The sequence below is a fragment of the Exophiala aquamarina genome (genome assembly GCF_000709125.1).
Source record: "Exophiala aquamarina CBS 119918 chromosome Unknown aczIA-supercont1.1, whole genome shotgun sequence".
Lineage (NCBI taxonomy): Eukaryota > Fungi > Ascomycota > Eurotiomycetes > Chaetothyriales > Herpotrichiellaceae > Exophiala > Exophiala aquamarina.
The window spans coordinates 2,674,611-2,687,741 of record NW_013550587.1 but is presented as its reverse complement, the minus strand read 5'-3'; the positions used below and the strand labels follow the sequence as shown (position 1 = coordinate 2,687,741).

Below are 13,131 nucleotides of genomic sequence, written 5' to 3'. Positions count from 1 at the left end.
GCATGGGAGGATATTTGAAGAGATGGAACAGGTGACTGTTCGTGCAGTGACACCAGAGTCTGGGACGGGAAACAACACTACTCTTCGCAGTTCCTCTACTGACACAAATTTGGTAAATTCGCCAGTACTGCCCCCTCCGAGGGCCCGTGGTTCTCAGCGCAGGCGAGAACACTCCACTTCAGTTTCTAACACGGATGAGGAGAACACAATAGAAAGGCGCCGACGAAGAACCCAGACACGGGCTGGGACAAAGGAAGAAGCTCCTTTGGACTCCTCCCCCAATTCTTTCATATCCAAGACACGCAAGCGTTTAGGATCAATTACTACAACCGGAGGCCTTGGTTCGCGTGAGACCGACAGCTATAGCTCTATTGGGTTCCCATCAGTAGTCCAGAGTCCAGACAGCCTTGAGCAGAATGACACCCGAAACCCGCCACGGACTCCACGGCGGGCCTTCTCACCAGAAGACATGCTCCCGATGGCCTCAAACAGCCTCCATTCACCAAAACTTCTCGACATAGACTCAGCAAAAATACTCCATCTCATGAAGACAACTTGCGGTCGTATGCACGGAATACTTTTCTTCCGACCTCTTCATACCACCGCCTGGGCGTCGGGCTATTGTGCAATCAATGTGGCGCCAGGAAGCCTTGTGTGCCAAATAAAGGGCGAAGTATCCCAATCCAAAACGTTATTATCAGATCTGAGAGGCTGCACTGTCAGGACACATTATGATTACGAGACACAAAGCACCTATCTAAGTGTCCTGATCGCATCAACAGGAACCGGCTACCAGCTTCGTCCACCCGTTCCAGAGACCTTTGACTCTTGGCTGGCAGCGCTCCTCTGTTGGCAACCACTAAGACCAAAGGGGATCCACAACAAAATGTCTAAACCTCAATCAACTGGTCTGGCAGATAAGAAGCAAGTTGCCCAGAGACGAGTTTCATCGGACATGGCGACTCCAAAGAGCACCGCCATTGTTAAAGTGGGCAAGATGCTACTTTGGGATGGCCCACTACCTTCAGGCTCTCAGATCGGATCATCTCTAGACGGGCACAGCCAATCAATCCCGGAAGAAACCAATCTTTGGCGTAGGGTTAGCAGCACATTACACGAGAATGGTCTGTTTCGTCTCCTGGACGATATTGATGCAATGGTCATCTGTGCGACACAATTGTCGCAGTTGTCACGCTGTGCAGTCCAAAGATTAGACGAGAGTGTGCTCAACATGCGGTTTTGTATTGCTGTTTACCCCCAATACCGGGTGCAGCCGGCAGCAACCAGGATATCGCGTCCAATGGTTCTCTGTCTTGAGACCAACGCGGCATTCCAGGCATGGTTCGTCCTCTTGCGAGCACTAACTGTGCCCGAATTATACGGACCGGAGCAAATTCGATCAGACAGTACACAATCTCCTCCACATAAGCTGGGTCAGAAGGGATCCAGACTATCAACCCGTGACATGTTTCGTATAGAACGGTCACTCACCGTCAAAATTACAGAAGCGAAGTTTGTCAATCGATTTGCTCCCGCCCAAAATTATGAGCAGAACAAGTCGAAAGGTACATCCTCGAAAGAAGACCGCGGTAAAGAAAGCGTATATGCAGAAATCATACTTGGAAAAGACTTACGTGCGCGGACGACCACGAAACAAAGTGTTTCAACTGCTTTCTGGGCAGAAGAGTTTGTCTTGGAGGATATTCCTCCCTCTTTGACAAAATTGGTGTTGGCTGTTAAGATCGCCAACCCTGCCGAAAAAGAGTGGACCATGGTTACAGACGGACTTTACGATATATCTGCTGACGCTGGTTACTTATCGGGCCTTGGTGGTCTAGAAATCTCGTCACATGATCCCATATTTGGGCGCGTTGATCTACCAATAGACGAAATAGAGAACCAGGGTCCAGTCGACAAATGGTGGCCTTTGATGGACAACAACGATCAGGGAGTCGGCCAGCTCTTAGTCCGTGTCGTGCTTCATGAATCGGTTATCCTGCTAGAGGACGAATACAAAGAACTCACGTCGATGCTCCATATCTTCTCTAATGGCCTGACAACGCAGATTGCAGCTCTACTTGGGCCCGATCTTCGACAGCTCTCCGACATCCTTCTGGATATTTTTCAAGCATCAGGCTCTGCACGTGACTGGATTAGCAACTTGGTGGAAGAAGAAATTGATGGCATATACAAAGAAACACCGCCAATGCGGATGAGATTCAGCGGCCGCATCCATTCCAACGACTCGTATGAGTCTGCCGAACAGCGAGAGATGCTGGTCAGGGATCTCAGTCGCTCCGCGACCATGGAAGCAAATCTTCTCTTTCGTGGAAACTCTCTCGTTACCAAAGCTCTTGATGCTCACATGCGGCGGCTAGGTAAATGCTACCTCGAAGAGATCCTCGGGGAAAAACTGCGGAAGATCGTGGAACGTGATCCCGATTGTGAGGTAGACCCCAACAGAGTTCGTACTCAAGAACAGTTGGACAAGAACTGGGCGAACCTTCTTTTTCTCACCAGCACAATCTGGAAGTGTATCCACGTGTCCGCTTCGCGTTGCCCGGTGGAGCTTCGCTTGATATTCCGACATGTCAGGTCATGTGCTGAAGATAGATATGGTTCTTTCATCCGAACGGTTAAGTATACTAGCGTTTCAGGATTTTTGTTTCTGCGCTTCTTTTGTCCAGCAATCCTCAATCCAAAACTCTTTGGACTCATACATGGTAAGGCATTAACTTGATGGCCTTAAGTATCTCACTGCTAATTTTTATAGACCTTCCCCCGGACCGTACGAAAAGAACGTTCACATTAATTGCGAAATCTCTCAACGTTCTTGCCAACACAGCCAAATTTGGCACCAAAGAGCCATGGATGGAACCTATGAACAAGTTTCTGGCAGCATCGTCAAATGAGTTCAAGGCATTCGTGGATGATATTTGCGCTGTGAGTTCGTCGCAAATGACATCGGCACATCTCGAACCTCAATTCGCAGCGCCCAATCAGATAAGGAGTCGACTACCTCCTCTGGCTCGAGAAGGCCTTCCATGTCTACCATTTCTCTTGGATCATGCCAAGCTGATGGCTCAACTAATCAACCTATGGGTAGATCGCGCTCCAGAAAATGTGGAGATGATTGAAGATGAGTCGATTCGGAAATTTCATACGCTTTGCTTCAACCTAGCACAACGGAGTAGAAACTGTCTCAAGGAAGCCGAACAGGCAGAAAGACCAGACGAAACATCAGAGCCTACCTGGCAAGGAGTCATAAATGATCAACAGAAGATTGGACGGAGCAATCAGCTTGAAGACCAACTGATGAGGGTGAGGATGGAGAACGAAATCACCGCTCTTCCTCAGACTGCAGACTCTCTTGCCGAGGTAGAGTACAAGAATGCCGAGCTCTCTCCCATTGTTGGAGAGGGCGACACCACGCCTTCGAGCTCCGCTTCGGTAGCCTGGGATCGACGAATACCTTTCCCTCATCGCGGAACTGAAGCCCGTGCTTTAACCAACTCGACCAATTCTTCTACCGTCTCCCTTGAAGTCATTGAGGAGATCAGACCGAGGCCACTACCAAGCAGCCGCGATGGACCTTCCAAAAGCCGCTTATTTGACCTGATGAGCTCTTCTTCTCGTAGGAAAGGGAAGGGGGGAGATGACAACTTTGAATGAACTTTTATGAAGAAGTAACGACTTATACCCGTTTATACCAGGGCTTGTATAAGAAGCACAAGAACGACTTGGGAAAATGGCCTGGGGGCTTCCTTCGTACACACTTTTAGGAAGCCTTTTTGAGGGAACCGACTCGGGCTTGACCGCAAAGAGGATGAAAATAATATCTTAAGATTAAGATCAACAAGGGATGAACTGGAGTTGGTGATGCGACTACGAGATGAGTACTATACAACCTCGTGCTATCTATTATCTACCTAGGTAGTCTACCCAAGTACTGGTCTACGAATAACCTTGATGGATACTTTATCGTTCCGGCCAGAATAATAGTGGTTTGGCATTCCTGTACCCGAGTTTGTATATGTACGTCCCCGGTCAACTAACTCTTCTTGTATATTGCTTGCACAAATTACCGAAAGGTGTCTCTGTATCGCTCGATGTTGCTTCTGAGTTGCCTTCGTACAATAGATCCCGATACAGAACATCCAGATTTTCACTTCTATTCCACTGTCTTTTCACTGTCTAGCTGAGAAAGTGGTTCACCAGTGAACACTCTCTATCAGCTGGCCCAGAGTCTTCTGCTAATACTTCTGGCAGTCACGGCTTTGTCCTTAACCTAGACTTGTCTTCCTCCACCACTACACCTTGTCGGAACAAGGTCCAGGTGCTCGGGCTATCAGGGCCCTGCTACAAAGCTACTCTCTTTGCATTGATAACGGCGACTACCTTATCATCGACCCACAATTTCAGTCTCGTACAGTGTGCGTGTCTACCTGCGACCATAGCTGTTGATCCCAATGCGTCAATCCCCTTGACTTTTCCAGATCGGCTCGCTGCAAAAAGATGCAATAAAGCTTCACTCGTTTGTCACTCCGGTTCCAAACTGTTCACCAACTTGAAGCTTTCCGGCCAGCTCTCCGATGCCTTAGTCACTCCTACAGATCGACGAACCTGAAGTTTGCACGATATTCTCCAAGACCACAGGATAAATCCACATCCTTCAAATATTCATCCGATAAACCAAAAAGAGGGCTTTTAATCACAAGCTCACAGCAATGGTCCTCCCACTACGTTATGAGATTTCGTCCTCGTCAGATCATAATACTGATGGCCGAGTGTCACAACGACCGCCTTTGAGGCGCTGTCGTCCCCCTGTTGTTGAAGTACTTAGTGAAAGCGAAGACGAAGACTATGAATACCTAAGCTTTGCTGAAGATGACGAGAACGGTTCCTGTGGAAGCCTTTCATGCCCTTCATCAAGTGAGGAGGAGCTAGATTCGACCGAAAGCGATCTTGCAGATGAATCGGCTGGTAGACACGACGGCGATTCTGACGCAGAAGAAGATCTGGCGGTCTGGCAAGAATCAGATGGTATCAATTTCTCCGAAGAAGACGGACCTTTTCCTTGCGTCGATCAAAGCTTGGAGGGGGAGCTTGCCGAGCTCAGGAGACAGCTTCTGAAGCTCGAGTCAGCAGAGGCTCTCAGGGTGTATTATCCACCAGTGTTATCTGGAAACTCCATTCCAGCGCCATTAATCGTGGAGGAAGCAGCTGCTTTAGAAGAACTCACTGCTTTGGATCCTGAGTGTGACGGAGGGTCTGATGACTATTTCTTCGAATTAGATCTTTACGATTTCTGCGTATATCGATCACCAAGACACCCAAATGGGAGCCAAGGCCAGTATGAGTCTCTACACATCGTCACGACCAATCCTAAGATTGGCCACTGGGTTGTTGAAGGTGCTTTGAGAAGCCAGAACCAACAGCGGCGTATTCGGGGCTTCATTGACCGTGTGAGCATTGGAAACTATGAAAATATTTGCACGCACACCACCTCAGGGGCTGTATGGATCAAGACTGAACTCAGCTCAAAACAGCGCTATTGGTATCGACTCAAGGAGCCTGCTGGAGGCTACAGAATGCTCTGGCATGATTTCCTGTGGTTGGCGGACTTCACCAAGTATTTTATCGACTACCTTCATGAGTCCTCCAAGAAAAAACTAGTTGTGTCTCTGTTGGATTTTAAGTCGAATTTCTGGACTCAGTTAAAGGAATGGCACGGTGACTCTCTTCAAAGCTGGAGAAAACAACGCGAGGAAAGTCCCCGGAAGCCGCTTGACTTCAGAAAGGATGTTCTTTGGTACCGTCAATTTCTTAATCATCAGGTCGACTCTCTCTGTCAAGATGACGCCAATCACGAGAGATTCCAGCAGCCAGTCTGGAATGAGATCGGAGTTGTTCCTTCAAGTTACGATCAGGGAGCTGAGGCTAAGGATGAGAATACTGTCGTTACCCCGAATGTCGCGGCATGTTTCCATGAGAAATTTCCTCACTGGCAAGATGAACATAAACTGCTAGATATGGTTTATATTTGTCCCGAGGTAGAAAAGTTCAGACGGGGACGCCGTCAGCACTGGGGCTTACCAGACAAGTTTTCCGTTGATCAAACACCATACTTTGTGATTTGCAACGGTTCAGGCTCTAGCATGGCAAACACAAAGATATCACTGGTAGACCATCTACTCGAGCAGGCAAGTGCGAAAAATGACCCAGTCCAGTTACGTGCAAGTGAATTATTGGAGAAGATTGTCATAGTTCGGATGTATAGCGACAAAAGGGCCGAATACCTGTTCTACTACGCTTGGGTTCGAGAAGTTGTCACACAAACAAAGCTGGCAGTTGTGTGGCTCTTTCGGTCTTCCGAAACACTCTGTGGAACAGGCTTCTACCCAATTGGCAACGAACTCTTTTTTAGCAGTGAATGCAACTGCGAACCTGTGCTTGCTAGTGATGTGGTGGATGTTATCAGTGCTTCTGCATTCAGCGATCGAGCAACAAATGGTGCCGTCTTGTTTGTCCACAGCCTCTTCGATGAGGATCAGCAGATTCATCTAACTGCGGACATGAATAAGCTCATCTGCCGTTGTCAGCAAAGATTTCATGTATCACCCAAGAAAATACCCCAGCCTGCTCCCACCCAGCGACAGGGAGTACCTCAGCTCTCTACCACTGAGTTATACTCTGGAGCGGGATTTCTTGGACATTCCATGGCTGCGACCGGCTACATCAAACCAGTGGTAGCCATTGAGTGCTGTGAAACAGCAGCCCTTACCTACAAGGCAAATGATGAACTCGATGTCACCAAAGTGATCACTGCCTCCGTCAATACTTGTCTTCTCAAAATTATGACTGGGGAAGAGCCAATTCGTCCTACGGAATGCATCATTGCCGGGTGTCCCTGCCAAGGATTTTCCTTACTGAACTCGAATAAATTGACACGCAAATCTCAAAAGAACTGCTCACTTCTTGCACATACATTGACTTGGTTTGAAGTTTTTCTACCAGCTTATGGTCTCATCGAAAATGTACCTAACATGGATAGTCTTGATCCAAATCCATGTGAGCAGGCTATTTGTTATCTTGTTGCGCTCGGCTACCAAGTACGAAAGATATTCCCAGTCGATTCGACACTAGGAGGGGCTTCCTCAAGGAAAAGGCTCATTATCATGGTCGCTGCACCTAACGCCATTCTTCCAGCAGGCTTGAACCAGACTCATGGTGATGGACATGGCCAAATGAAGACGCGGACCTGTGAAGAGGTAATCTCTGACCTGGAACCGCTCGCAAACGATACTGTCCTAAATGTCTCTAACCCGGACCATATACCACTACATCGATTCAAAATTGACTTTAAAAATAATGTCAATCTTCGAGATGTCGTGGAGAGGATACCAACTAAGCCAGTTAACCTCGGTGTCGCACAGGCGTACCGGTTAGGCCGCTTATCGCCATCTCAACGCGCATGGTTCTGCACACTTTCGAAAGAAAAACAATCAAAGTCAAGCAAGTCTTTAAGACGTATCAACAGGTACAAGCCTTTCAGAACTGTGTGTACCGTGATCAGCCCACTCGATGCCAGACATGGTGGAGAAATGCTCCACTACGAACAGAATCGAGCCAACTCTATTTTAGAAGCGCGGCGTGCTATGGGTGTGCCCGACTGTTTTATAATGATGGGAAGCATTATAGAACAATATAAATTGCTCGGAAATGGTGTCCCGTGGGCCCTTGGTGCGGCTTTAGGTCGTTCAGTTGGCAAGGCATGGGTTGGCACCATAAATAAACGCCCGTGGCTCTCGAACACCGCCCCCGATGTGTCCACTAGACCGGCAAATAATTCTGTCTCTTGGATTGCCCCTAAGAATGTCCATCCTCATGGGTCAGCGCCGATGCTCCCCAACAGATCAAGCCCAGGCGTTAAAGAGGAAATCGACTTGGAAGACAGAGGGAAAATGGTGCAGACGATCAAAAAGCGAGCGAGATACGTCTTATCTGACGATTATGACGACGGCGACAATGACGACAATGATCCAGACATCGAGGTACTGTGTGAGCGACCCGTCCCAAAGCGCGTCCGATAAGTAAATGAAAGCGTGGGTTTAGCGCCAGGGAACGTCTCGAAGAGAGATGGGAAAGGCCTAGCGAAACAATACAGATACAAAAGCGGGATCACATGCGTCAAAATGGACAGCTACTCACAAGGGATTCTTTTGTGTCATGATAGGTTCGCGTCCAAGTCCGGAAGTGACGAGGACGAAGTTAACACGAGAATCTCGGTAACAAAACTTAGAAAGGGGTTGCAGCCTTGCCAAGCCTCCCGAATTTAGGTTGGCCAGCCTGTACCTACGCATCGTCACTTGTATAGATAACAACTGGATCAAAATTCTCACTGGTGCAAAGACTCCCCATAAGATTAACCGTGGACAATCACAGCTTCCACATTAGTATGTGTGAGCCAGGAGGTGTTTACACAGGATGCCGGAATCCTGCTCATTTCCAAGTCGTCGAATGATCCAAGGAGATTGAAACTTGCTCATCTTGCCCCGCTAAACCCCATTCGATGGGAAGGGTTCAACTATCTTTTGGGAGGCAGTAACATGGATCTTTCTCCGTCTAAGCTAATACCTTGGGGTTTCCGTAGTTCTCTACTCCGTAATATGTGTGTCGAGTCTGTTAACCCAAGAGTGTGCCGCCCATAATGAGTTTTGGTCGCGTGTTCGATGCATTATGAGCGCAGGTGTCCTGTGTTCTAGCCTTGACGCAGTACTAGATATAGCGCTGGCCAAGGCGAAGATCCGACGTGCGCGCAGCGTTTGGACCAACGTTCGACAAGGGACGTAAAGCAGAGACTTGCTCTCGGCGACCACCCCTCTATGGTTCACCACCCAGGAAACACGACCTGCAAGAACATCTACAATCTGCGCTAAGCGATTGAGCTTTCCCAGAAGGCTTGAATCTTTCTGCTCTTTCTGGCATGGCGTGGCTGTCTGTTCACATCCTCACACCTGCCAATTGAGCAGTCATTGGATAGAGGGATGTTTGCACTATAACTTGGTCCACACCAGCATGTCTGCTCCAGACAGCCAACGTTCTAGTCCCTCTGAGCAAAATATATCTGAACCAATCTCCATGCTTCCAAGCCAATGGTGGAGTGAAATAATCTGTGCCGTACTACTGATATATACTAGGTCAGCCAAATAGTATCGTGAGCAGATTTAGGTCTTTTGTCTTGATCTCCTTCTTGTCTTTTACTTCCTCGAGCGCGGCTCTCTCTGCCTTCAAAATGCTATTCAGGCTTGCTGGAGTCACACTTTGCATCGCCTTGGTTACTGCACAAGACTTGACTCTTTTCGAAGCACTCAAAGCTCATGCTGAGCTATCGAATCTCACATACCTCCTTACGCGATCCCAAGACTTCGTTTCGTGGCTTGATAGTCTCGAAAATATTACACTGCTAGCACCTGACAACAATGCTATCGAAAATCTAACTGGGTCGACAGACATCACGAGTGTCGAAGTCGATGAGGATGGGACCCAAGCTCTCTTGAAGTACCACATACTGAATGGCACATATTCCAGCTTCGGAACTAGCGAATATCGAAGCATACCCAGTCTCCTACAGCCGTCCGACTATTCCAATGTCACTGGCGGCCAAATCGTGGTGGCCCAGGGTTCATCAATCACCAACATATCAAGATTCATCTCCGGTCTTCTTCACAGATCGTCAACGATCGGCGACCCCATCGAATTCAAATCTGGCATGATTCACGTGATTGATACCACTCTCACATTGCCCCAAGCATTCACCGACACAGCAGAGGATCGCCTGTTCCTCGCTGCTGAAGCTTTCGCCAAAGCAGAGATAGCCGCGCCCAGCTCTGAGGCACCGCAGACTTTGGATGAGCTTTCAGACGTCACGGTTTTCTTGCCCATGAATCATTCTATCAGGGAAATTGGTAATCTGATCGAGAAAATGAGCAGAGCAGAGTTGGATCGGGTTGTCGCTTACCACACAATTGACCAGAGATTGGTGATCAACCTGGAAGAGCCGCCCAATGGGACATACATGACTCTCGAAGGATCGGAGGTTTCCATATTTCCTTCGAACGGCCATGCATTCATTAATAGTGCCAGGATTGTTGGATCACCGGACTGGCTCTTCACCGGAGGAGCCATCTACATTATCGACGGGTAGGTAGAATATCCCCCAAGTATGATTCTAGAAGCTCTATACTGACAAGAACCCCAGAGCACTCAACCCCGACAACCGAACGGTCGACAGAAATATTCAAGATGCTGAAATCGCCTATACAGGAGCTTCCTTCACTCAGGATTTCGACTTTCCTAGCGCGGTAGACTCGGAATTGCCGAGCAGTTCAGGTACAGGCACAGGCACAAACTCCTCGGGCGCAAACTCGGCAAAGTCAACGAGCTCCGGCCTTTCAAAAGCCGCCAAAATAGGTATTAGCGTCGCCGCGGCAATTGTAGGATTAGTGCTTCTTGGAGCGTTACTGGCCTTCCTATTTACCCGCCGGCGTCGAGCAAGGAAGAATGGTAGACTCGAATATCCGATGTCGGAATTAACGCCTTCGCAAAAGGACCTCACCAGCAACGCAGCTGTTCCTGGCTCGGATAGATACTGATACCAGCACTATCACCCTCAAGTTGAGCGCGTGCAGGGTTTTCCAAATTTGTTCTGGCTAGAAGATAGCCTGCCTTCGGGGCCCCATTTTGATCGATCAAGGAGTGCAATGGTTTGCCTCGTAGTATAGTGCCTTCTCAGCATCTGATCTAGCTCGACTACGAGAGAATCATGCAACGTGTTATGAAGGACGAGGAGCGCCTCGGTGGGTGCGAGGTGATTATGTACCAAGTGTTGGGCGTGTGTCTATCGTTTTCCCTTTCACATTAATTATTCCGAGCTGGACTTAATGCTGCCCTCCGAAGCTGCGACCCACAACCAATAATGAATCACAACCAAGGAATATAGTATTCAGCCAGAAAATTCAACTGCCAACTCCAGAATCGATACCATCACTGCTCTCATATCATCTATTGATCCATTATGTTTCCTGGGTGATGTTAACCCATCTCGACTCTCCTTTCCCGTTCTGCGATTTGCAACTCGTGGTTTTCTCCGCCGATGCGGCGGAAGCATCTATAACCCGGGAATACCGCCAGGCTTCGGCCGAGAAATGTGTTTCCAAGTCCGCAAACGCTTGTTTCGGGGGAGTTTTGGTTCATCCTTTGTAAAGCCCGATCTTTCTGATCTTTCAATTCTTTTTTCTTGTTCACTTTTACTGGCTGCCTGCGAATTAGAAGTGGTGTGGAGCGTGGCACTTCTCCTCCCTAAGAACTGCTGCTTCGCGTATTCGGACGACAAGGCCGTTTGGACGGGTCGCTAGTGTTGATCGAACGCTGCTTGATATACTATTCCATTAGGCACCAGCATATAACACCGGTTGGAAACACTGGCTTCCTCTACAGCTCCCTCCACAGCATGAGGCGTATTTCCCGGAACCCAGCCTCGCTGCTTGAGAAGTCTCAAATACACATAAACCGACACATCCTGACACTCTTCACTTCCCTCAACCAACATTTTCTTCCGTGGATCAGCCGAACCCTCGGTACAAACGCCTCAGGCAACGCTCTCCACCATAACCAGTACGAAAGCTCGACACTGAGATCAGCCATGCCGCTCAAAGTGCTCATTGTGGGCGCAGGCGTTGCTGGCCCAGCACTTGCATCGCTTTTGCAGGGTTCGGACCCAAGTCGCAACATCACAGTTGTGGAGCGAAACCCCTCGCTCCGGACGGCAGGACAACAGATTGATCTGAAGAACCAGGCGGTCCCGATCTTGAAGAGGATGGGTCTTTTTCAAATACTCAAAGCGTACTGCGTCAATGAGACTGGTCTCGAGGTCGTGAACACAAATGACCGAGTTATCGCTCAGTTTGGCATTAGCCCATCTGGTCAGAGGCGGCGTACTCTGACGAGTGAGTACGAGCTCATGCGTGGCGATGTGGTCAGAATTCTATATGAAGGCAGTCTCAAGCAGCACGAAAAACTGAAAGAGGAGGTTGCCAATAAGGGAGCTTTGACATATGAATTTGCTAGTACAGTGGAGCGACTTAGGCAGGATGAGGATGGGGTGGATGTCACTTTCTCGAATGGAAATCAGGAACGATATGATCTTGTCGTTGCCGCGGATGGGCAGTCGTCACGGACAAGACGCCTTGCTTTTGGGAGGGAGGAAAGCGATGCGGCTTTCAAATCAATAGGTGTTTATGCTGCATACTACAGCATACCGAAAGTCGAAGGTGAAGGGTCACTCGCGAAGGCGTACATGGCTGTGGGAGGCAGGATGATCGTGACGAGAAACAGTGATCGACCGATGACCCAGGTGTTACTGTTCACGATGAAGGATATCGAGAAGTTGAGATCAGCTTATAATGAGTCACTGGAGAAACAGAAGGAAGCGGTTTCAGAGAACTTTAGGGATGCTGGCTGGCAGACGAGCCGACTCTTGAGCGGCATGACCACTTCTAAGGACTTCTACTCGCACGAGATGGGCCAGATCAAGATCCAGCAGCTGTATAAGGGCCGGGTCGTGCTCATTGGAGACGCAGGATACTGCCCAACCCCTTTCACAGGCATGGGTGTCACAGGTTGCCTTATTGGTGCGTACGTACTCGCTGGAGAACTTACGAGACATGGGAACGACGTGGCCGGTGCACTCAAGGCGTACAACGAGGTCATGCGCAAGCCGATTGAGGAGATTCAGCAATTTTCCATGAAAACCATGAGTTTATTCTTCCCTTCTTCACAGTTGGGGCTTTGGAGTCTACGTTCGGTCCTGTGGGTGGCGTCCAGGCTCGAACGGTATGCTTACAAAGGGCGAACACAGGACGACCCCTACTGCGGGCTTCCAGACTACTCTGAGCTGAACTTGAAGTCGGATTCTGCTCTGTGATGATGGATTGGCACGTTTTCGCATAAGTCATGTCCTGCCAGATCGAGATGAGGCGGCGGCATTCTCAGAATAGCTGGGCGGCGGCTGAGCCACGGTGAGCGAGATGAAGAAGGCTAAGCACGGGTGTAGGCTTCGGATTGTATCAT

General features: G+C 48.9%; 4 protein-coding genes across 4 annotated transcripts; all 4 read left to right on the top strand.

Moving 5' to 3' along the window:
* Positions 1-886: 886 nt before the first annotated feature.
* Positions 887-3,672, top strand: A1O9_00958 (uncharacterized protein; the record flags this gene model as incomplete). The annotated part of the gene is made up of 2 exons (XM_013410119.1): positions 887-2,723; positions 2,774-3,672. The coding sequence occupies 2 exons, from the start codon at positions 887-889 to the stop codon at positions 3,670-3,672; spliced, it is 2,736 nt and encodes a 911-aa protein (XP_013265573.1).
* A 1,055-nt stretch (positions 3,673-4,727) lies between these two features.
* On the top strand, positions 4,728-8,093 carry A1O9_00957 (uncharacterized protein; the record flags this gene model as incomplete). Its single annotated transcript, XM_013410118.1, has 1 exon — positions 4,728-8,093. One exon carries the CDS (start codon positions 4,728-4,730, stop codon positions 8,091-8,093), a length of 3,366 nt encoding a protein of 1,121 aa, XP_013265572.1.
* Positions 8,094-9,295: 1,202 nt separating this feature from the next.
* Positions 9,296-10,655, top strand: A1O9_00956 (uncharacterized protein; the record flags this gene model as incomplete). The annotated part of the gene is made up of 2 exons (XM_013410117.1): positions 9,296-10,203; positions 10,262-10,655. 2 exons carry the CDS (start codon positions 9,296-9,298, stop codon positions 10,653-10,655), a joined length of 1,302 nt encoding a protein of 433 aa, XP_013265571.1.
* A 1,049-nt stretch (positions 10,656-11,704) lies between these two features.
* A1O9_00955 (uncharacterized protein) lies at positions 11,705-12,985 on the top strand (the record flags this gene model as incomplete). Its single annotated transcript, XM_013410116.1, has 1 exon — positions 11,705-12,985. The coding sequence occupies one exon, from the start codon at positions 11,705-11,707 to the stop codon at positions 12,983-12,985; it is 1,281 nt and encodes a 426-aa protein (XP_013265570.1).
* Between the last annotated feature and the right edge of the window lie 146 nt (positions 12,986-13,131).